General features: G+C 32.0%; 3 protein-coding genes across 3 annotated transcripts; 1 reads left to right on the top strand and 2 right to left on the bottom strand.

Annotated features, from left to right (window-relative positions):
* Nucleotides 1-4,573: 4,573 nt before the first annotated feature.
* Nucleotides 4,574-5,666, bottom strand: HELRODRAFT_165463 (hypothetical protein; the record flags this gene model as incomplete). The annotated part of the gene is made up of 6 exons (XM_009032034.1): nt 4,574-4,615; nt 4,721-4,870; nt 4,992-5,068; nt 5,221-5,328; nt 5,443-5,546; nt 5,629-5,666. 6 exons carry the CDS (start codon nt 5,664-5,666, stop codon nt 4,574-4,576), a joined length of 519 nt encoding a protein of 172 aa, XP_009030282.1.
* Nucleotides 5,667-13,236: 7,570 nt separating this feature from the next.
* On the bottom strand, nt 13,237-16,746 carry HELRODRAFT_165464 (hypothetical protein; the record flags this gene model as incomplete). Its single annotated transcript, XM_009032035.1, has 3 exons — nt 13,237-13,334; nt 16,043-16,308; nt 16,520-16,746. The coding sequence occupies 3 exons, from the start codon at nt 16,744-16,746 to the stop codon at nt 13,237-13,239; spliced, it is 591 nt and encodes a 196-aa protein (XP_009030283.1).
* Nucleotides 16,747-19,403: 2,657 nt separating this feature from the next.
* Nucleotides 19,404-24,234, top strand: HELRODRAFT_165465 (hypothetical protein; the record flags this gene model as incomplete). The annotated part of the gene is made up of 4 exons (XM_009032036.1): nt 19,404-19,444; nt 20,147-20,308; nt 20,418-21,203; nt 23,778-24,234. 4 exons carry the CDS (start codon nt 19,404-19,406, stop codon nt 24,232-24,234), a joined length of 1,446 nt encoding a protein of 481 aa, XP_009030284.1.
* Between the last annotated feature and the right edge of the window lie 1,734 nt (nt 24,235-25,968).

Genomic DNA, 25,968 nt, shown 5'->3' on the forward strand with positions numbered 1-25,968 from the left:
GTCGTTTCTAGATTCTTCTAGAATCTAGATGGTCCGATTCTAGCATACTCTAGAATGCTCCAGTCACTAGAACATTCTAGAATACGCTAGAATCTAGTGCGTTCGGTAGCACGGTTATAACAATATGTTCACGATGCACGTACAAACTGGCACTATAAAGAATCACAGAATCACATGAAAGAGAAACACAAAACTAAAATTACTAGACAAATTTTGAACCACAATGTTGAAATCTTACAATACAATTGCAAACATTATAATTTATGACTAGCCGAATCAATACTCATAAAACAAATATTCAACAACGAGCAATTGGAATTCTTTTTACCAATAAATTTAGAAACAGAGTGTGAAAACTCGTAAATGTGTTACAAAGTCAAAAATTATAAAACTTAGTATTCACTTTAATCAAACAAGGAATCAACAAAGTGGAGTAGAGGCACAGTATATTTTCTGGCCACAAACACAGCATATCAATTTGATTGCCGAAGATGGTATAGGAATATCGAAAAAAGCTTTTCCGTTCTATCATGCATAAAACAAACAAAAATTTGGTTTTGAACGAAAGAAACTTGAAAATGATTTATGATCAACCGTTAAAAAAATCGCTAAGCTCAATAGGAAGTTAACTAACGTCGAACATGCTGTGATTTTCATCAATAATTGCATATATAAATAAATATATATATACATATTGTTATAACCGTGCTACCGAACGCACTAGATTCTAGCGTATTCTAGAATGTTCTATGTTCTAGTGAATGGAGCATTCTAGAGTATGCTAGAATCGGACCATCTAGAAGAATCTAGAAACGACGCTTGCGAAGAGTATATAAGCGCACGTCGCAATAAGATTAGCGATTAGTGAAATTCGGGATTAGTGAAATTCGTGATTAGTGATATTCGTGATTAGTGATATTCGTGATTAGTGATATTCGTGATTAGTGAAATTCGTGATTTTGTGAATAGCGATTCGGTGAATTATTTAAAGCGATATTTGATTTGTTTGTTGACGTTGTCATAGCGATAGATTTTGAACGATTTAAAAGTTAACTGTTGTGTTAATTTGAATTTGCTACAAATAAACGATTAGTTGATTTCTTCTGTAAATAAAGTTCAATAACTAATAGCTGTTTGGAGTATTTTATTCAATCGAAGATTTGAACCCGTCGCATCGTAAATCGGTTACGACAGCGAGTATTATAACAATATATATATACAGTAATTTTTTAAATCTACCAAATTTTTAGCGTTATCCTACGTTTTTTTTTAATTTTTTATTACATTTTTCAATATTTCTAACCAAATTCTTGTCGTCATTATTTATTTTCCTTATATAAACTGCAACAAGTGCTGAAGATGATTGAAAAATCCAAATAGGTCCTATATACTTGAGAAGGAATTGAAAAACTCTATATCATTCTAACGTTAATAAAATAAATGATGACGACAAGAATTTGGCTCGAAATATTGAGAAATGTAAAAAAAATATCCAACGCTAGAAATTCGGTAGATTTCATAAATTACTGCATTAATTATGGTCTTTCACTGGTATATATATATATATATATATATATATATATATATATATATATATATATACATATATATACATATATATTTCTTTTTAATTTATTAATTTCTGTGAAATTAATAAATTTAAAAAAAATATAAAAAAGTTGAACAATGTTGAAAGTTGTGTTGAATTTTTGAAATGTTGCGTTAACAACAATCTGTTACCTATATATATATATATATATATAAATATATATATATATATATATATAATATATATATATATATATATATCGGTAGAATTTATAGAATATTGTACAAATTATGGTCTATTACCAACATATATATGTATATATATATATATTTATTATATATATATATTCTTATATAAATTTATATATATATATATTTTTATATAAAATATAAATTAAATTTATTGAATGAATAAACTTATTATGTAATAAACCTCTCTCTCTCTCTCTATATATATATATATACACACACACACACACACACACACACACACACACACACACACATATATATATAGTATTGTTCCGTTTTTCTGTCTTTGTTTTCACAGCGACTTTGATTGTAACTTAATTGTCTAAAATTTCCCTTGTTATAATAGTTATAACAATACAACAAAACAACACTATTATAACAAAGGAAATTTTAGACAATAACACCAAAGCAATTTATTACAGCAGAGAATACTTCAAATTGAAGATAGCAGAATCAATTTTCATCGATAAACGCAAACCAGCAATAAATATTCAACTAAATAATAACAATATATAATATATATATGCTTATATGGGCTTAATGAATCATTACCTGTTCTCGGAAGAAAACGTGTTGTTCTGTGAAGATGACTCAGGCAGCACGTCCATTGCATGCAGCTTGTGGATGTTGGTACCAGTTTCAATGAATTTTCGAAACAAAATTCTGTCTTGAAGTTTTAACTTTTGCTGCACCAACCAAAAAAATATAATAACAATATTTACATTTTCTATTTCTTAATAATTTATTGAGTAATTTATAAGAGCAATTGTGATTTTAACAAATAAGAGTTTTTATATATGTCGTTACAGTTACAGTGTAACAAACTGTCACAAAATGCTACTATCTTTTAATTCATTAGTTAAAATAAAACAAACCTAAAAAATTATAGCTATATAAAAAAAGCAGAAAAACTTTGTTTCAAGAAATTGAAAAGCTTTCAGTAGCGCTCCCGTAATTTTAGAAATAAGAACGTTTGGTGCATAACAATACGGTTTTTTCACTACCAAAATTAAATGTGACGATAAATTAGCTAGGCATGCTATCAATCAGCAGCGCTTTTCAATGAATTTTGCAAACAGATGGGCCTTGAGATCTGCTCTGAAATTATTGTGATGGAGAAGTAGTTAAAGAAGGAGGTAGAGAGTTCCAAAAAATGACCAGAAAAAGCAAATGCAGATTTAGCAAAAAAGTTAAGAAGAAGTGAGAACTTAAAAATTTAGTAAATAATAAATATACAAACAATTAATTTTCATGAAGAAGTGAGAACAAGAACAAGAAGACGATTGTAAACCGGGGCGTTTAGGTTCAATTAATATTTTTGATAAGTACTTAGAAAATAATTTAGATGGAGACTTATATATAAATGTGCAAATTTTGATGATTATTCTATGTTTTATAGGTAGCCAGTGCAAGAGAACAAAATATGGAGATATATGAGAAAAGAAAGGGGCACGTGCAACTAGACGAGCAGCAGAGTTAACAGCTTTACTTAAAGGATAGATTGTAGAATCAGGAAGACCATAGTAGAGCGAGTTACAATAATCAATCCTAGATAAGACTAACGAAGTAACAAAAAGGAGAAGAGTAGGATCGTCAAGAAAAGGCAAAAGATTTTTATTCTACGTAGATTAAAGTAAGATCTTCTAGCAAAACTATAAATCTGAGAAGAAAGAGACATACTAGAATCAAAGATAAAGCCTAGACTACGAAACTTGTGTCAAACATCAAGAGTTTTAGAATCAGGAGAAATAGTAATAGAGTGTTTAGATTTATTAAAACAAATTAATTCAAATTTAGAAGGATTAAGTTTAAGACACATAGAGTCAGACCAAGCAATAATTGAAGAAAGACAGAGATAGATTATGAAGAACACTATTGAGATTAGATGGAAAAAAAGAAGTATAAATATAAGAATCATCAGCATATAGTTGACTAGTGAAAAAAAATAATAAGAGGTAGTTCAGAATTATAGAGTATAATTATAATAGAACCAAGGATAGAACCATGAGGTACCCCGAAAGTAAGAGTAAAGGAGTTAGAAGTAGAATTATTGAGAACAACAGAAAAAAACGATTACAGAGATAAGAAAAAAACCAAGATAGACAAAAATTAGTAATATTAAGAGAAAGATCTAACAGCCTTAAGAAAATAGTATGATCAACAGTATCAAAAGCCGAGAAAACGTCGAGAGCAAGAAAAAAAAGAAGATTAAGATTACCATTGCTATTAGAGAGAAGGATATCGTTATGTATTTTGAGTAAACAAGTTTCAGTACTGTGAGCAGGTTTGAAACCAGATTGAGATACAGGTAACAAGGAGTTAGAGTTGAAATAAGATGACAAATGATTATAAACTATTTTTTCTATTATTTTAAAGATGAAATTAATATTAGTAACAGGTCTATAATTAGATAAAGAGGAAGGATCTAAGGATGTGTTTTTAAGAATAGGAATAACATTAGAATCCCTATAAGAAATAGGAAATTTGGAGATGGAAAAAGGTTAACTAATTTGAGAATGATAGAATGAAATATAGAAAAAAGTTCTTTAAGTAAATTAAAAGGAAGCAGATTTAGAGAACAAGTTGTAGATGACATAGAATTAATAATTTTATAAGTTCTTGAAGATTTATACGTGCAAATACAGAAAAAGATTCACTAATAAGTCTAATAAAGTTATGAGGAGAAAAATTAGAATTAGATGCTCTCAAAGAATTAATTTTATTTACAAAAAACATCTACAAATGAGTGTTATCAAATTTTCAAAAGTCATCGTCATTTGAACACGAGAAAATATTTCAATGCACCTGAAACTAACTGTATTCAGATAATTATTTTTGAAATAATTTGAATTTTTGTTAAAATGCTAAAAAATTGTATCTGACGAATGCGTGAACGTTTATGAAGATAAAAATCTCTAACCAGCTCCTCTTGAATCCAGTCAAGAGCTTGTGTTAAATCATTAGTCTGGTTATTTTCAATTGTATCTTTTGCTCTTGCTTGTAATTTCAACAATTGCTGACCCGATGGCAACCAATTTTCTTCTAATGTACCCAAAGATGATGTGTGAAGCTAATGATTTGTAAATAATTCACGTAGCAATGATATTTTATTATAATTTTATCTAATAATTGAGTTTTTCATGTAGAAAAATTTGTAGATGTAAAAAGTATTCATAACGAAATTCTTCTACCTTTGATTTAGCTTGCAAAAATTTGTTTTGATATCTTGAAGGCAGTTCAGTTTTTTCACATTGAGATGTAGAATTTTCTAATTAATATTATTAAAAATTTAGTAAATAATAAATATACAAACAATTAATTTTCATGATTATTATTATTTAATCAAAATTAATTAAATTTGATTGAAGTTTATTGAAACTTCAGCTAAATAAATGTTGCAAAACTTGAAGAATAGTTTACTTGATTGTTGTTGTAGAACCGTTGTAGATAATTTTTTTTTTCTCTCAAACAGCGACGGCCTCTCAAACATCCACGCGTCTCTTGACGCAGCTGTCTTCAACAAATCACCTTCGAAACAATTTTAAATGGTCAATTTTTATTGTTAAGATTTGATAACAACGCCAGGTTGACGAAAATATAACATCTTTTAAAATGACAGAAAAATGATGTTTATGAACCAACACAAAGTTTGTTGTTCATGAAGTTCGTTCATGTCTAATGGTCTCGATCTTTGAAACGTTTGAGCTTTCCATTTGTAGCTGCTGTTCAAACGCAGTGAAACTGATCTGGTGAAACGTTTGTGTTGACTGAAATTTTATTTCTTCTCAAGGAGATTTAAACATTCAATAATAAAAAGTTCCATTCAACCTTCCAACTTTATTTCGATTTAAAACGTTGAATTCCATGTTGAAGCAAGAATTTTTCAATTTAAGGATTTATTTATAAACTAGTATAAACAAAAATTTCTGTATTCGGTGTATGTCATCTGAAGAGTTGAGCAATTTCAAGCTATGCTTAAATTATAAACTTTTCAAAACACTTCAGCAGTTGAAGTATCCATCATGAATATTAACAACAATGCTTGCTACCTATAAGCATATTGTTAGCTTTTCTAATAATAGATAATGTTAACATGAAAATGGTTTATGTGAATTTTTTTAAAAAAGCAGATTCCTATGAATTAAATTCCCGAATGAAATGAAGATCAATGATTAGAAAGACTGTTGCCATGAAGGGGATGATTTTTTATTGGGTTGAAGTATTTCACAGCGTTCAATGAAGAAAAATTTATCACCACAACATTATTATTTTAATTCAGTCGGCAATAACGATGAAAGTGTTAAAAACTTAAACTTAAAAAAGAAGAATGTCAAATGCGATGCCTGCAAAATGAATTACCAAGCTTTAAACATTCTAATGATAAATCGTGGTTGCACATTTGTTGATTCGCACATTTAGCTCTTCTCATTCGCTCTCACTAATCACTTTCAAAATTCAATAAACCGATATCTTCTAATTACTCATTAAATTTTTTAAGTGAAAATTTTTAATTTATTTTATTTAAAAAACTATTCAATTTTCAATTTTATGTGTGAAAAACAGGCTTTGAATGAAGGTCTTGTCTCAAGCCAGTGTTTATTCATGAAATATTTGGTAATGAAACTATACCTATTTTTCGTCATCAAACCGACAGCAAAAACTCCTTACCACGACTTCCGACGTCTATTCATAATTAAAATTTACAGGTTTTTTAAAATCTTGTTGGAGAACTAGAATCCATTAAAGTACTCCCAAACCGAGTTATTGAATTTGAATATGAAAAATAGATAATAAAATGCAAAACCGAATGTAACATTCCATATAATCAAGCAAAAACACAAATCTCACAGGCAGGTAAACCTTTATATTCTCAAATTGTTGAAAAGAGGTCTACAAAACTGACAAAGGAATTCAATGCAATTTGTTGAATATCCCACTAGTAAAAAATAAACCAACATATTTCAAAACGTCTGATCGTAATCAAACTAAAGATGATAAAGCAAATCAAACAAAAAAGCAAAATCCCTGCTATAATCCCAAACCAAAAGAAAAATCAAATGAAAAATTAGACCCCTTTCACTTCCCTAGCGATGAAGAAATGGATGAGAACATGATTGCATCAGTATTGATGAAGGTGATGAAAATGTTGGAAATCACAAAGATACAAAATCATCAAAAACAAAAAAAAATTACTTGATGTTAAAATGTCTGATGAAAATAAATTAAAATTAACCAACTTGAAATCTACTAATCAATTATACAGTGGCAAAAGAAAAAATATCACCAACATTTCTTCTCCCAATCATATTTTAGATGAAAATGCCAACAACATTAAAATCCTCCAATGGAATATAAGAGGGTTGAAGAACAACCTCCCTGAGCTTCAAATAATAATTCAGAAACATAAGCCACATATAATTTGTCTACAAGAAACAGAAGTAACTGAAGATAAACAAATAATTTAAAAAAATTAAAAGGCATACCACAAAGCAGCCACTTCAATAAAAACAAACCCATCAGCTGGAATTTCAATTTTTGTTCATCACAGTATGACTCAATCTCAACATCATATTACTACTAAACACCATTTTGAAGTATCTAAAATAACATATAATAAAACTATAATAATATGCAATGGGTAAATAAACCCAAAATCATTGATGAAATCTAAGGAAATAAATCAGATAGTAGAACAGATCCTTAACCCTTTCCTCTTTTTGGGTGATTTTAATGGGCACAGTCAGTTGTGAGGTTGTCAAAGTTGAAAAAAAATATAGTTTAAAATGATCTCTGTCTCATCAAACCAACCAAAACAACATTTTTTCAAGAACACACAAGCTCATCTTCCATAATTGACCTGGCCTTGTCAACTCCAACCCTCTTTGAGGATAATGAATGGGATGCGGAGGAAGATCTTTATGGCAGTGATCATTTCCCAATAATACTAACAATTAAAAATAAATCCTCAACAAACAATAAAGAGAAATTATAATAAAACCGATTGGCTTAAATTCAAAAAAATGACAGAAGAAACGGGAAAAGAATTTGAGACAATAGATGACGACTCAATGGACAGAAGAATAGCCACCATAACAAGGATAATAAAACAAACAACCCCGGTTATACAAAATAAAAAGTTCAAGATAATAAATCCTTGGTTTAATAATAAATGCCGAGATGCAATTAAACAAAAGGAAAACGCATTCAAAATATTTAAAAACAACCCTATCCAATTCAACTTCATCAATTATAAAAAATTAAAAGCTGAGGCTCGCAGAACCGTAAGAGAAGAGAAGAGGCCCTGTTGGAATTTTTTCATCAATAATCTTAATAGTAGAACTCCCATTAATAAAGTCTGGGAAATGATCAAGAAAATGAAAAATAAAAATAATGATAATAAAATCAGCCGAATAATTAATCGACTGAAAAAGAGTTCATAATATTCTCTGATTCCTTGTCTTCTCTTTCTGCTCTAAGTCAATACAAACCTCAGCATCAATTTATAATACAAATGCAAAACAAGATCCATAACATCTTGAACAATAACAATACTTTGATCATAATGTGGGTCCCCAATGACATTGGAATTAAAGGAAACGAAGAGGTAGATCAGAGAGCATCACAAGCTCATTCAATTTCAATTTCATGCGTTCCAATTCTAGCCACTGATTTGAAGCATCTAATAAATAACATCATTAACGAAAAATGGCAACAAGAATGGAACAAAATCTCAAATTTTTTAAAGTAAAGTACACCGACAGTAAATAACAAAACAAATAAAAATACTTATTTAAATCGCCATATGCAAACTAAAACCAATAGATTAAAAATAGGCCATTCGGCAGTCACCTATTCTTAGATTCTCAGAAAAACAAACACTCCTTTTTGTAAAATTTGCAATCAAAATCAATCTACTCATCATATACTAATTGAATACAGCGAGATTAGAAATAAACTTGGAGTGCCATTGTTTGTGGAGTCGATGTTCCAAAGTAGGAATCTGGAAGTTTTGGTCTCGTTTCTGAAGGAGATCGATATGTTAAACAAGATTTAAAGAGTTGAGAAGCTCCAAATACATATAGTCACAAAACCAGTACTGTGATGACCCCAGGGCGTAAAAATAGCCTCTTTGTGCTAAAACGCCGTTAAACTGCAAAGTAACAAACAAACAAATCATTCAATGTACAAAGATCCGATCAATTTCAGAAAATAATATTCATGTTTTATTGTTGATATGCATCAATGTTGATTCATAAAAATTTTGTGAATTTGTGAAATAAGACGACGAGTGGCGATTCATGAATTTATAAACATTATTTTCAATGCGCGTTGAACGAGAAGTAGTAATTATTCATCCAAATTTTTGTTAAATTTGTGAGGCAAATTCATTTGTAGTGCAAAATCTATTAGTATAACTTTCACCGTAGAATTCGTCTTTGCTGTCTCAGTTGGAAATGAAAAAATAAATTCTATAAATAGTTGTCATTATTCTTGATTTGCGCATCAAACAAATAAGAATTTGACGCGCAAATATTTAAGCAGCTAAACAAATGAGCATCACCTGTTTGCTTTGTTTGCTTCTTGCTTACAAATTCTCGCAAGCATTCTTGAGAGATATGTAAGGCTTACTTGTCCCTGAAACAAATAAATAACTGTTTTGAAGGTAAATTATTCTTTTAATATTATTGTTAGTTTTTTATTTGTGGAAACAGAAATTTATTTAAGGAATGAACAAATTCAAAAATTTCAGGTTTGAATTTTATCAAAACAAAGAGTTGCAGCGGTTACAGCTTTTAACAAGTTTTTGAAACGATGTACCAGGTGATTGTATTTGGTAGACCATATATATTATTCACAAGCATATAATTCAATATTCACAATCCATAAGAAAAATTTTTCAGTGGAAAATGTTTTAATTTTACATTAAAATATTTTGGTAAACTGTTTATAGTTATTAATTTAAAATATTTGAAATATATCACATATAAATTAAAAAGATTCAAATTCAATACTTTCGCCTCCCGAGTTGGTGGCTCATTTTCATAATAAAAGTTTAATTGTAGATAATAAGCTAAGTGAAGGTGAAGCTTTTCAAGCGTCCATTGAAAGGGAGTGTATTATCCACCATACTCAAATATAGAGAATTCAACAAATTTATGCAGTTTTGTTAAACATTCATCTGGAAATAAGCAATGGTAGATCTAGACAAGTTTGATGGGGGTGGCCTGAAATATTTTCAAAATCTTTCAACGTTGACCGGGAGGGAATTTACAATGCCCCGCACCCAGGATCCGCCACAGAATTTTTGTGCTTTTTAGTAAATAACTCGAATAACTTAGAGGATGAAACATTTATTTCTAATGTTATAGAGTTTTACCACGTTGAAGAATTTGCTACTGCTGTTAAAATTTAGAAAAATGATTTAGAAATATTAAAATACGATAACTTCAAAACTGGATTTCAATTTTACGAGAATACTACTAAAAGGGATAAAATTCTCGAACGTATTTCTCTTCTGAAAATATTTAAAGTTAATGGTTTTCTTGGCAAATGTTCTTTTTATGCAGGTGCTGATTTAGCGAGAATTCCGAATGTTGTTAATTGGCTGAATTCAAATTTTCAAATGGTTAAAAATGACATACAACAACAAACGGCCATAATGGAAGCGTTAGATACAAAACATACCTGTCATCTGGAAAAAATGCGCTCTGTTGTCTCAAACCATGCGCAAGAAATAAATAAAATTTGTGCAATAAACGTTAAACCAACAAACGTACTTGTTAATGATGCACATGTAGGCATTGCAAACAATGTAAACAACGTATTAAAAGCAGATTTAACAAATGAAGTTGTAAAAAACTGTAGTTGCAAAGTCATGGGAAAATAGAACTAAAGTTTTAGCTGCTAATTCTATGAACGAATCTAATGATGAACTAGATTCTGATGGCTTTCAGCTTGTGCAAAAAGCAAAAAAAGGATAAAAGTCTGTCGGTAGCCCTATGATTGTTAAAGATAAAAACAGTGAATTAGACACTAAGAAATCCAACAAAATGTATGGTACTGGTGCCAACTGCTTATTGAAGTCATCAAAAATTATAGAGAAAAAAATTACTTATTATGTGGGCAATGTCGGCTCGTGCAGCTAGGACATAATTTTGAAAACCATTTGAAAACTAACAATATAGCGTTCAATCATTGCTTCCCTGTCTTGCGAAAAAGAAACACATCGGATAATATATGGCCCAAGTACACGCTCCTGCGGGAATGGGATTTTTCGGGAAAAAAGTTGAAGAAAAATAATTGCGGACTATTGCAACGAAACATGGCGATGCGAGATAAATTCGTTAACAATTTAGTGTACAGCCAAACGCCATATTATACTGAAAATAGTTTAATAGATTTTATAGCTAGTTCTGAAGTTAATTTGTTTATATCATGTTTGTCCATTTTGCATATAAACGCTCAAAGCCTATACAACAAGATGACGACTTTACAAATGTTAATTAATCAATTTTATAAAATATTTAATCTGATAGTTATTAGTGAAATTTGGTTGAATGAATTGTCAGCTCCATTGATTGAATTATAAAACTATAAGTTTATATTAAAAAATAGAAACTTTGGTATAAGAAATGATTTGGATTTTTGTGTTGGTGAGGACAGTGGCGGATTAAGTCAAGCGGGGGCCCTAAGCAGAAAAAAATTTGGGCCCCCCAAACTTAGTGTGTCGTGGAGAGGCTTTTTAACTTTCAATTATTTCCAACTTATAACTATGTAGGTGATATACATCTTTGAACTAAAAACAACTTTTAACGAATTTGAATATATTCTGTCGACAGATTTGTTACAAACATTAATATATTAAGTGCGAAATTTTTAAAATATTAAACACTGAATTATTCAAATTAAATGTTCAAATTCTTTTTATTTACAAACACAACACACACACACACACACACACACACACACACACACACACACACACACACACATACACATATATATATATATATCATATATATATATATAATATGTATATATATATATAATAAATATAATATATTATATATATATATTATATATATATATATATATATATATATATATATTACGGAACGTGTCCGCGTTCATTTAAGGCTCTTCCAGTGCTTAGTGTTTCGGGTTTGTCTTTTTCCTATGGTGAACACCCTTTCTGGGATACAATCATTGCAAATATTTTTGTCGAGCGCCATTTCAGACTTCATGCTATTTGTGATGTGCTTCATAGATTAAAATTTGGTCAAATACAAATATAAAAAAAATACAAAATTTCCAAATAGTCAAAAAAATATGTTTGACAATAATGTAATTGGAAAAGAAGATTAAAAGAAATCATTGGAAAATAATCGACAAACAACATTTTTTTCAAATAAATTTCTTCCTAGCTTTACTTCTAGCAAATTCATCAATAATTTTGGCAGTGTCAGCACTATTCATTATTTCTTGTTTTATATACAAAACAGCTAAATTATTTAATTTTTGTTCCCCCATTGTACTCCTCAAATAATTTTTAATTCTTTTCAAAACAGAAAAAGATCTTCCACCAGATGCATTAGATAAAGGAATAGTTAAAAAAAATTTCAATAATATTTCAATATTGGGAAATGTGCATGACATTTCTTTAGCGGCTTTATAGATTCTTTCAAATGATAAATCTTTGTTATTACTTGAATTATCTGGCTTATTCTTAATGGCGTCCTCATTTTCCTTCAAAAACGAGACAGAAAGTAGGGATGTCCGAAGAAATATCACGGTGGCTAACGAAACGAATGACAGATTGTTTTCAAACATATTACTGTAAACTGCTAATGTTTGCAAACGCTTATTAACGTTGAATTCAGCATAGTAATTAAAAGAATTTTTTAATAATTTCATTATATTTCAAAATTTATTTCAGTTATTTTTATAAAATAATTTTTTTTACGGGGCTCTCTTTCCATTAATAACAAATATTATTTAAAATTTTATGATTTTTTTCAAATTTTGAAATTTCTTTATATTGGAAAATTTCAAAATTTTTACGGTGCCCCTAGCAGCTGCTCAGTCTGCTAAGTGTTAGATCCGCCACTAGGTGAGGATAAAGTGTTTAATGATGATTTTATAGGCATGTTGTGTATTAATGTAGGCCTACGATCAAAGAAATGTTACTGTTATAAATATTTAAAAATATTGCCTTATATCGATCTCCTAAAACAAATTTTGATGTTTTCTTGAATAAATAAGAAATTGACCTCAACGCATGTAGGTAGAATCATCAAACGTATCTTGTTGGGGGACTTCAATGTAAATCTTTTAAAATTAAATTCGCCAAACACTACACCATTTCAAAATTTACTTTTGTCATATAGCTTTCTTCCATTAATTGTTGCTCCAACTAGAGTCACTCCCACTTCTAATTCATTGGTCGATAACATTTTTACGAATTCTTCCGATGCCTTCATTGGTGGCGTAATTAAATCTGATCTCTCCGACCATTTCTATAGAAAGCCAAACCCCTTTCATTTAACGTAATTTATCAATTAGTAATATTAGTAAAATTAAACTTTTTCTTTCATCAACTGGACTTATGTTACAAAGGAAAATGATATAGAAGTGCCTGTTCACTTCTATATAATATAATAAATAAGACCCTAGATGCATTTGCTCTTTTGCGATCTTGCAAGCGCAAAAACAAAAATTCATGAGTTACTAAAGAAATTTTAAACATGTCACGGCACCGGAATAAATTGTTTAAAAAATACATCGTCAACCCCACCATAATTAACTTTAATATATACAAATAATTTAGAAATAGCTTCACAAACTACAAAAGGTATATGGAACATTAATATTTCAAAAATAAATTTCTAGATTCTAAAAATGACGCTTAAGGTAAATGGAATAAAATAAATAGTATACTTAATAAAAAACTAAATAAAATAAACATCAACAAAACCTTAGTTAATAATTTAGTAGTCGAAGATACAACAATAATTAAGTTGCGCTTTTAACAGCTGTTTTATCAAAGTTACTAAATCATTAACAGATACTTGCAACAATTTACCAAAAAATCAGGAAAACTCAAATCTAATCAATCCAACATACAAATCTATTTATCTCAATTTGGTTAATGAATCTGGAATAACAAATTTAGTTAAGAATATGAAGAATAAAAAAGGTAATCCTATGACGATTTAAGTAATTTTTTAATAAAACATATAATTAATGAGCTAATTGTTCCCGTTACACACATATGCAACCTTTCGCTATCGCAAGGAGTTTTTCCTCAATGTTTCAAAACTGCAAAAGTTATCCCAATATTTAAAAAAGGTGATAGATTGGACATGTCAAATTACAAACCCATTTCTCTTCTTTCACCACTTTCAAAAACTTTAGAAAAGTTAATGCACTCAAGATTAATTTTGTTTCTCAATTCAAATAGCATAATCACGGACATCAATACGGCTTTTGAGCCAATCATTCAAGAGAACTTGCTGTGTTGGAGTTCATGCAACGAGTGATGTACAACTTGAACGAGAAAATCTTAACTGTCGGGATCTTTATTGATTTGTCCAAAGCCTTCGACCTTATTATTCATGGTATACTTTTGCAAAAACTGCAATTATATGGCAATAGAGGAAAGACTCTGCATTGGTTTAATATTTACCTCAAAAACAGTAATCAATATCTAGCAATTTGTGGAAACAAATCAGGTAAACTAAGCATTATCTCTAGTGAACTGGCACAGACGATGACAACTTACCATGAACCCGAACAAGCTGAGAACGTTCATATAAAAAGTCTTTCAACCAGGAAAGTAAATTTCCTGAAATTCCATAAGACTGTAATTTACTAATTAGTTTTTTGTGCGATACGGAGTCGAAGGCTTTTTGAAAATCTAAGTAGACGGTGTCACAACACTCTCTTTGCTGACGAATTGACATCCAATCCCCGAGAAATTGTAAAAGGTTGGTGTTGGTGGATCTCCCAGGCAAAAAACCATGTTGAAATTGAGATATTAATTTATTGTTAGACATGTAAGATAACATTTTTTTATTGAGGATTTTTTCCATTATGCGGCAGCAAGAACATGTAAGTGAGATTGGTCTGTAGTTGCTTGGGTAGTTAGTTGGTCCTTTTTTGTGGATGGGAGTCACAATTGCAGTTTTCCATTTAGCTGGCAGCATATTATTTTTGAAGGATGTATCGAAAATATGACATAGTGGGACTGCTAGACTAGAAGCACACATTTATAGTAGGATGTTCGGAATACCATCTGGTCCCATCGAGGATGTACATTTTAGATTACGTAGAGCTGAAAACACTAGTTGGGGAGTGAAGCTAACATCGTCTAATGAATTGGTGGTACGACAAAGTAAAGTGCAGTTGCTGTTGTTGTTGTTGTCGTTGGTGAACACTGAGGCAAAATATTTGTTGAATGTGTTAGCCATCACCAATGGATCATAGGTAACGCTGATGTCGTTCAATTTCAAACTGCTAAGTTGTTGTCGAGAAAACAATTTTTTATTAACGTATCGATAAAAACTTCGAACATTAGTTTTTGCCAACAATCTTTGTTCATTGATTTTTTTAAAATGATTGGCCAGTTTTGAACATTTACGCATCATTGACAAATAGAGTTCTCTATCGTCAGAGGAAGATGTTATTTTCCATTTTTTCCAAAAATGAAGTTTTACTTTGTAAGATTGACGTAGCAAATTTGGAACTGTGCACTTGCGTGAGAAATTTGCATGACTTAGTAGGGAGACATACGTTGTCACAGCATTGTTGAATATTTGTTCGAAAAGTTCCCAGCAGGAGTTAACATCCATACAATACTGAAATAGGTAATCCCAGTTTATGCTCGTCAAACAATTGTTCATAGAAGCAAAATCAACCTTGGTAAAATCATAGAAAGATGTATCATTGTTAAAAACAACACCTGATGAGGTACTAGGTGCGCAGTTGACTGTAAATGTAAGACAGTTGAGGTCACTTGAAGCAAATGGACAGGAAACATCTAACTCGGCCAGCAAGCTGGCATCATCACATAGAATCAAGTCCAAAATATTGTTTCCCCGAGTTGGTTGATCAACCAATTGGTGAAGACCCAATTCACTGAAAAGATCCATAAAGATGTCATAGATATAATTGTTCGGTGCAGAGTAATTTATCCAGTCGATATTGGGAAGGTTGAAATCACCCATCAAACAGTTGATATCACCTTTGCAAAGTTCCTTTATGCATTGAGCGCTATCGAATGCATATTTTTCTGCCAACATATCGAAACCACCACTGCAATAATATGAAATAAAGCGGTAATTCTTGTTTAAGATAGCAATGTCGATAGAGACTATCTCAATATGTGAAAATGCTGATGACACCGAGACAACCCTGTAGGGAACGGTGTCCTTGATAATAAAAGCCACACCGCCACCACGTGTTTCACGGTCCCATCGAACAAAGACATAACCAGGTGGCAAAAATAAACTATCAGGATCATTCGGAGTTAACCAAGTTTCAATTACAGAAAAAATTTCAGGTTTATAAACTGATAAAAATAAAACCAGTTCATTTCGTTTTTTCTGAATGCTACAAACATTGGCGAGTGCGAAGCGGAGATGTTTATTAGATGTTTTCACGAAAGGGCTGATTACTCCCAGGTTGGTTGTTGTTGATTTTGTTCTGACGCCTTTCTTACCTTTTTAGATAAGCCAGTTCTGCCTGTCTTTTGGAAAGATCAGGATTCATGAAGATTTTTTTAGTAGCTGGTGATGCTCTGAGGATTCTAGATGAAGCTATTAAATATTCAACAGATGTTGAGTTATTGAGAGTTACGCACATCTTGCAATTACCAAAACGGCGGGTTCTAATTATCTGAGGTTTGATTGTCAAGTTATCTTCACAGAATTTTGAAACTAACTCCATGTCAGCAATCCCCGGCTGAGGTTCTAATCCTGATATTATGACGTTTTTAGACCGACGTTCATCTTCCTTTCGTTCCTCTTCCACCGAGAAACGTTCTTACATTTATTTAAGACGTTTTTAGACCGACGTTCATCTTCCTTTCGTTCCTCTTCCACCGAGGAATGTTCTTACATTTATTTAAGAATAAGCTCAAAAAATATTTAACTCCAAAAAATACCTTTTTTATAATTTCTTAAACAATTTTCGGGCAATTACTTTAATGCCGTAGTATTTTAAATTTGTCTATATGTATGAGTGATTTAGAGTGTCAATGATATAAGAGTGTGCGCGTATGTGTGTGGTTGTGTGAGAGTGTGTAAATATGCATGAAGAAGTATGCATGTGTGTAAGTGAGCATGAATGTGTGTGTTTGTGCATGATTAGATATGAATCTGTTGGTTTGAATGTGTTTGTAAGTTTGATTAGTTAAATAGTATATTTAATTATTCTTACTGAACTTCTTCCTCTATTAAGCGTTTTGTTAGGTAGGGTAGGGTAATGAAATTTATATTTACCTACTGATGAGTTTATTGGTGGATGGATATCTGCTTGTTTATATTGAATTATTTGTGTTGCTATTTAATCTGCATGGTTCATGAATAATTGTAGGAGAACGTTTAATTTTGAAAGTGTAGGTCAATCAAAGTATATCTGTGCTTTGAGCGTTTTCCCATGTGTGTGTATGTATAAAGCTTAAATTTTTATTTATAAATATGTATGTATGTGTGAATATATATGTGCGAAAATATGTACATTTTTTTAATTTTTATTAATTTTTATTGCTCAACAATAACAATTGGTAAACTTTGATAGATGCTGATATTTTTAGTTTTAGTTTTTATTCCTTCTCCTTTCTGTTTATATTGTTTTCATATTTTCATTATCGATGATTCCTCTGTTTCTAAATTTATTGAAAGGAAGACTTCCAATTGCCCGTTGTTGCCCATTTATATGAGTTTTACAGTTATTTTTTTTCTATTATGGCTAAGGCACTGATACAAGTACATGTTTACTTTTTTGTGCTTGTGAATAATAAAATTAAAATAAAATAAAGTATATATATATATTGGATTAAGACTGTCAGAAATACAATTATTGATGAAAATCACAGCACGTTCGGCGTTAGTTAACTTCCTATTGAGCTTAGCAATTTTTTTAACGGTTGATCGTAAATCATTTTCAAGTTTCTTTAGTTCAAGACCGAAATTTTTGTTTGTTTTATGCATGATAGAACGGAAAAGCTTTTTTTGGTATTCCTATACCTCACCTTCGGTGTTTAAATTGATGTTGTGTTTGTGTTCAAGATGCTCATATATATATATATATATATATGTATATATATATATGTATGTATATATATATATATATATTTTTACAATATTCTATAAATTCTACCGAATGTTTGGCGTTAATATGTTTGTAGTTCGTTTTTTCGATTTTTCTCACTAAAGTTTTTTGGTGAACGTTTAGTTTATTAAAATTCAAAATAAACTTATTTTTCGAATTCATGCTGCAAATAAGGCCATATTTCGATTCCGAATGAATCATCGTCAGTGCTCCTTGCTGTATATATATGGAAATATTGACTTTGTCAAGATTAACTTTGACGTTGTAAATATCAACACTCAAGCCGAGAAGCGCGAATTAATTTATTTAATTAACTACATATTATAAATATTATTTTTACAATATTTAAAAACGCAGACTTAATTAACTGGAGACTACAGACCAGGTTATATGTATGGTACTGTCAAAATTTACAAAACTGGCGACCCACTTTGTCCAATAATTAGTCAAATCACATATAATGTAGCAAAATGGCTCAACAACATCCTAACTCCATATATTCCAAATGAACATTGCATTTCTTTATCATCAGAATTTATTCACATCCTAAAAACTAGATCATCATCAGGCATCATATCATCAATAGATGTGGAATCTCTTTTCACTAACGTTCCTGTTGATGCCACAATGTATATAATAGTTCTATGAATCCACTAAAAATTAAACCTCATCTGCTAAAACAGTTACTTCAAATCTGCACAAAAGAAGCTCCTTTCTACACTCCTGATGGAAAAATGTATCAGCAGGTCAATGGTGTAGCCATGGGCTTCCCTCTAGGAGTGATGTTCGCAAACTTCTACATGGGATATTTATAAGAAACTGTTTTCCAAAACAAACCATATCTCAAACCCGAAATGTATGTATGATATGTTGATGATACGTTCATTATAGTAGAAAATGAACACAACTTGATGGACCTAATTGATGAATTTAAATCCAACTCAGTTCTTTCTTTTACCCATGAAATTGAAAATAATAAACAGCTACCATTTTTGGATGTCCTGATAACCAGAAATGACATTGGTTTTCAAACGCAAGTTTATGTAAAAGACATCAATTTGGGATTTTGTCTTAATGGTAAAAGCGAGACCTTAGAACAATATAAAAATAGTGTTATATTTTCTTTAGTTAACAGAGCGTTTCAACATTGCTCTGATTATACACTCATCAACTCAGAATTATTAAGAATAAAAAACTTCTCGTGAACAATAATTACTCTTTGAAACAAATTGATAAAGTCATAAATAGATTAACCAAAAAATATCATGAAAATGCACAAAATATACATCAAAATAATGCAATTACCAACAACGTTCCAAACAACAATGAACAGGAAAATAATGGCAACCCCTCCACCACGTCTAATAACTTTGATAATAACAGCATCACAAGCCTCACCACAAACAGTAATAACAATAACAACAACAATAACAACAACAATAACAACAACAGCAACAACAACAGCCGTATCATTAGAAACCAAATCAACAACAAAATGAATGACAAAAATAAGATAATATTTTATTACAAAAATACTTTTTCAATGGCGTATAAAGAAGATGAAAGAATTTTAAAAGGAATAATACGCAGAAACGTAGTAGCGTCAAATCCAACTAATAAAGTTGTTCTTCGAATTTATTATCAAAATTTAAAAACATCCCAACTAATCATGAAAAATAATTTCCTTCCTGCAACTACTCAGCTACAACAAAGTCATCTAATATATGAATATAAATGCTCCGTCGGTGAATGTTCGCACCGCAACAATGCTTCATATATTGGAATGACAACTACCCCATTGTCAAGAGACGTTTGACCATGCATCTACAAGATGGAGCAATTAAACAACATTATCAACAACATCATAACATCACTTTAACACGACAAATTTTAAATAACACGCAAATAGTTTATTGCAATAACAACATCACAAACCTGAAAATAGCTGAATCAATTTTCATACAAAACAAAAATCCCTCCATGAACATTCAAGTACAGTCTAACAACATTCTAGGTTCTGGAACAACGGCCTTCTTGTGGTGGAACCGATTGGCGTCGTGGTCAGGATCGCTCCTCTCCTCCTCGTCAACAAACCGTTGCAGCAGCCCCTCCCCATCATGACTTTACCGTTCTGGGTTTTTGCCTGGGGAGTAGTCCTCGCCGGCCGGCCTGCTCCGTATGCTATTACTGCGGGCTGGCATCGAATCTAACCCAGGTCCGAAGATATGGATCTGCGAGATATGTAACAAACGTATCAACAAAACTCACTACTCTGTCCGCTGCAGAACATGCTGCAAGTGGACACACCTCAACAACTGCGCCACTAACTTAGGAAGTTATTATCTCTGTAATAACTGTCCTCACCCTACTACAATTTCTAGCTCACCGGTGCGTGGTGCGCAACCTAATCGTCCCATCATCCGCAATAAAACATCTGCAACACCCAACATCAATCCAATCTCGCACTCGGACAGCAAGCTGAATATCCTTCAATTCAACTGCAACGGTCTCAAGAATAAGAGTGCCGAGATTGCTCATCACCTATCCATACACAATATCTCAATCGCCGCCCTCCCGGAGACGAAACTTTCAACTCGCTCTGCTGTTCCGGTTTTCAAGAATTATGCTATATACCGGAAAGACCGGAAAAGTGGTCGTGGCGGCGGCCTCATGATGCTGATACATCATAAGATCCCTTACACCATTAAACAGCTACCTGATACAGTTACCATGGAGAGCCAGGGGATCACCATCATGGCTGATGACACCGAGATAAATATAGTGAACGTATATATCCCTCCTCAATCTGCTTGCCCACCTCATTTCTGCGCTTCAATAGCAGACTTATTGGAATTCCCTAACATCATTCTACTTGGCGATCTAAATGCTCATGATGGCCTCTGGTACTCGGGTAATAGCGATGCACGTGGCGAAACGCTGGCGGCGGAAATAGACGATTCCGACTGTTGTACTTTAAATCTTGACTGTCCAACCAGGCTTCCATCTAATTGTCAGCCAACTTCTCCAGATTTTTCTATTGCCTCTATCTCTTTGACTAACTGCCTTAATTGGTCAGCAGTCACAATTCTTTCTTCAGACCACCTGCCAATTCATATATCTCTCGACCTCCGCATTACTCTAACCAAAAACCCAAAAGTGACGTTTATCAACCTTTCAAAAGCTAACTGGCCGGGTTTTACAGCTGAATCAGAACTTGCATTTCAAAATACACTCTTCCCCAACACTGTCACAACAGCCAAAAGAGCGTTCCGTAGAATGTTAGGCAACGCCGGTGATTACAACATTCCTTCTGGTAGGCTCATCAATTCCCAGCCAGGGCTCTCGAAGGAAGTCACCGAGCTGATTCGCCGAAGAGATGCTCTTAGGCTCTCCAACCCATCATCCGACAATATCTCAACTCTTTCAAATGACATTCACAACAAAATCAATAGTATCAAAACAACAAATTGGAAGGACTTCTTAAGCACTTTCAACTGACATACTAACCCTAAACGTCATTGGAGCGTCATCAAGTCTCTCAACGGCAGACCCAAACTCAATCCCAACAACGCCATTAACTTCAACGGTAAGCCAATCTCAAATGGGCTTGATATGGTCAACCTTTTCAATAAATCCTTTACCTGCTTTAGTCAGCATAAAACCAATAAACTAAACAGGTACATCAACCGTGAGGCAAAACGGAATTGCCTATCCGATCACCCTACATTCACGGTGGATCAGGTGTCCGCCGCCATCAAAGCGGCCAAGGCATCCAAAGTCTCTGGCCCAGACAACATCACCATGCTCCACCTAAAAAACTTAGGTCCTTTGGGTCTGGCGTTCTTAACCAAGGTTTTTAATTAGTCACTCAGATACTGCTGTATCCCAGACATCTATAAAAAGGCCCGGATCATTCCTCTTCTGAAGCCAGGTAAGTCTGATGAAGACGCCAGATCTTACAGACCCATTTCACTTTTTTGGCCTGCCGTTAAGATACTCGAGAAATACCTCCTCCCATTTATTTCTGATCATCTGTCCCCGGCCAGTCACCAACATGGTTTCCATTCAGGACATTCCACTCACTACCACTGCTGTCTCTCTCCTTTCTATGGATGTTGCCAATGGTTTCAATCAGAAGAGACCAGCACATCGAACCACGCTGGTAGCTTAGGACCTCTTAAAGGCTTTAGACATGGTCAACCACAAAATTCTTATTTCTGACCTTTTGAAGTCCTCGCTGCCAAGCTCCATTTCACGCTGGTTGTCAAACTACCTGCACGGTCGCTCTGCTGTAATGGAATTCCAAAACCAGTCGTCTAAACAGAGGAACATCCATACAGGAGTTTCTCAAGGTTCAGTCCTGTCCCCTGCGTTGTTCAATTACTATGTCTCACGCATTCCTGAACCACCATCTGATATCAAGATAATATCATATGCGGGCAACTTCCCCGTCTACACGACCGGCCCGGATGTGGATATTCTGACACAGCAACTTAACAACTATCTCCCTCTCTTGATAAACTTCTTCTCTCTCCGCGACCTGGAAATATTCACTTCTAAATCTTCTATAACTTTGTTCACCACACCTCACACAGCGCAATACCATATCATCCCCAAGTAAAGGTAAACGGACAGGTTCTACCGCTAGAACATAACCCGAAAATTCTTGGCCTCACTTTCGACCCGATGCTGACCTTCACTCAACGCCATAAATTGTCAGCATCCAAGGCCACAAAACGGAATAATGTTTTAAAAGCTATCAGCGGCACCACCTATGGCCAAGATAAAGAGACCCTCTTACAGGTCTACAAGGCCATAGGCAGATCAACAAAGGAATATGCATGCCCGGCCTGGTCGTCTCTCTCTTCGGAATCCAATCTATGCCGTCTTCAACGCGCTCAGAATGCTGCACTGAGAATCGTCACTGGCTGTCCGAGTTACAAATTACATCCGAGAAGCATCTACTGTCCGAGTGCCAGTTGCTGTCAATAAAACAGCATACAGATCTACCGTCAAAACAATTCATCACAAAATGTTTCGACCCTCAACATCCATGCCATACATTGTTGTCAGCCGAACTTCTCCCTCGTGTGATGAAAAACACTCTGATGTGAAAATGGGGAGCCCCAGTCAGATCCACCTTACACGCTAATTTGGATAGTGCAAGTATCAATATGGCTATTCGGAATTTACATGGCATGGCTGCCAAGGCCGCTGCGGAGGCGTACCACGCGCCGATCCTGCCTAACGGATGGCCCTCTCCACAACCACAAATAGACAGCTCAGAGGAATCTCTTCCTCGGGCAATAAGAAGAACTCTGGCCCAACTCCGATTTGGCCACAGTATCATCTTAGGCAGTTTCAGGGAAATTATTGATGGCGGTACAGGTAATATGTGTCCTCACTGTCACACGCACGTAGACGACTTGGCTCATCTCTTCTCCTGTCCTGCCAATCCTACGAATCTCAAGACAAAAGACCTGTGGCAAAACTCAACCGCGGTTGCTGATTGGCTCAGGCTTCGCCTGACCAATGGATAGGTGGTCGTGAAGAGGCAACAACAACAACAACATTCTACCTTCAAATAAACTACTAAATAAAAACAACAATCATTATAATTATAACAACAACAATTACGACGACAGCAATAATTATAACAATGTTATCACCAACAATATTGATGATGTAAACAACAATCATACCAATAGTGACAACCTTAACAACAACATCAACAACATCAACAACACCAACAACAACATCAACAACATCAACAATAACAATAACAGTGCCAACACTGTTGATACCAATGCCAGAACCCTCAGCGCAAATACCAGTTGCAATTGGAACATCATCAATAGTGAAAACCCTAACAACAACATCAACAACACCAACAACAACATCTACAACAACAACAGCATCAACAATAACAACAACAACAATGCCAACTATGTAGATACCAAATCCACAACCCACAGCGCAAATATCACTTGCAAATGGAACATCATCACAAGAAGCAAGAAGAACCACAGCGATGATAATAATAATAATTGTATAAATAATAATAATAATAAATATTGTAAAAATAATATTAATAATATGTAGTTAATTAAATAAATTAATTCGCGCTTCTCGGCTGAGCGTTGATATTTACCTTAACAACCATAATATAAACAATCTTGCTGTTAACATTTTAAAAATCGCGTTTTATATTGTTTAATGTCATTAAATTTATATTATTGGTTCTCTGTTTGAATTAAATCATTTATATAAATAAATAAGTACTTGTTCCTTCTTATCAAATATCTTACATACCATATATATAATGCACTGAAGATCTATAACTCGAAATAGCTATTTGCAAATTTATTTAATAAAAATTTTTTAAAAACAATAAAATGTCTAATTCTAATTTCTCTGACATCAATAAATTAAAAAGAAATATAAAAAAGTTGAACAATGTTGAAAGTAGTGTTGAATTTTTGAAATGTTGCGTTAACAACAGTCTGTTACCAATATATATATTATATATATATATATAATATATATATATATATATATATATATATATATTATATATATATATTATATATATATATTTATTTAGGAACGAGGTTTTCAGAAATGCAAATTTCATTGAAATTGTTTGCCCATTTTGCATTAATTAACTTCTTTATAAGACATTCAACGAGGCGGTATTGTTTGAGTTCATATTTATCTAAAACTGGAATAAAGCTAACAGCGCTGCTTCGGCGTAATGCCATCTTCAGAGCCTAAATATTGTTTAAACATATAATTTAATTAAAATAAATGTCTAATGTAAAATGTGAAAATATAGAAAATAAAATATGTATTAAATTGTGAAATAAATTAACCTTGTTGTAAATATCATAATAACTAAAGTTTATGTAGATTATATAAATAAAATAATGTAATTTAAATAAAATGTTTAGTAAAATAATTAAAATATAGAAATTTTATAAAAGTTTTAACATGGTTGAAAAAACGTTGGTGAAAACTAATTACAAATGACATGTGCGCAAGATATATAATATTGCTGTGTATGCGTTGTGAATACAACTATTGCGGTTGAATATGTGTGATACGAGTTTCCACATCAGACCTACGTATACATAGTTAAATATAAATACATATATGTACATGCAAGATACATGTCGATGTATAGATCAAATATTAAGTATCACATAATACATCCAACGACGCAATAACAGTTGTCGGATGACGCTGGGTCACAAACTGCGTGTTAATGGGTTGAAATTTCAATGTCATTTGTAATTAGTTTTCACCAACGTTTTTTCAACCATGTTAAAACTTTTATAAAATTTTTATATTTTAATTATTTTACTAAACATTTTATTTAAATTACATTATTTTATTTAAATAATCTACATAAACTTTAGTTATTATGATATTTACAACAAGGTTAATTTATTTCACAATTTAATACATATTTTATTTTCTATATTTTCACATTTTACATTAGACATTTATTTTAATTAAATTATATGTTTAAACAATATTTAGGCTCTGAAGATGGCATTACGCCGAAACAGCACTGTTAGCTTTATTCCAGTTTTAGTAAATATGAACTCAAACAATACCGCCTCGTTGAATGTCTTATAAAGAAGTTAATTAATGCAAAATGGGCAAACAATTTCAATGAAATTTGCATATATATATATATATATATATATATATATATATATATATATATATATATATATATATATATATATATATATATATATATATATATATATATATATATATATATATATATATATATATATATATATATATATATATATATATATATAT

This window comes from Helobdella robusta, assembly GCF_000326865.2.
Source record: "Helobdella robusta unplaced genomic scaffold HELROscaffold_8, whole genome shotgun sequence".
In the NCBI taxonomy this organism is placed as follows: domain Eukaryota; kingdom Metazoa; phylum Annelida; class Clitellata; order Rhynchobdellida; family Glossiphoniidae; genus Helobdella; species Helobdella robusta.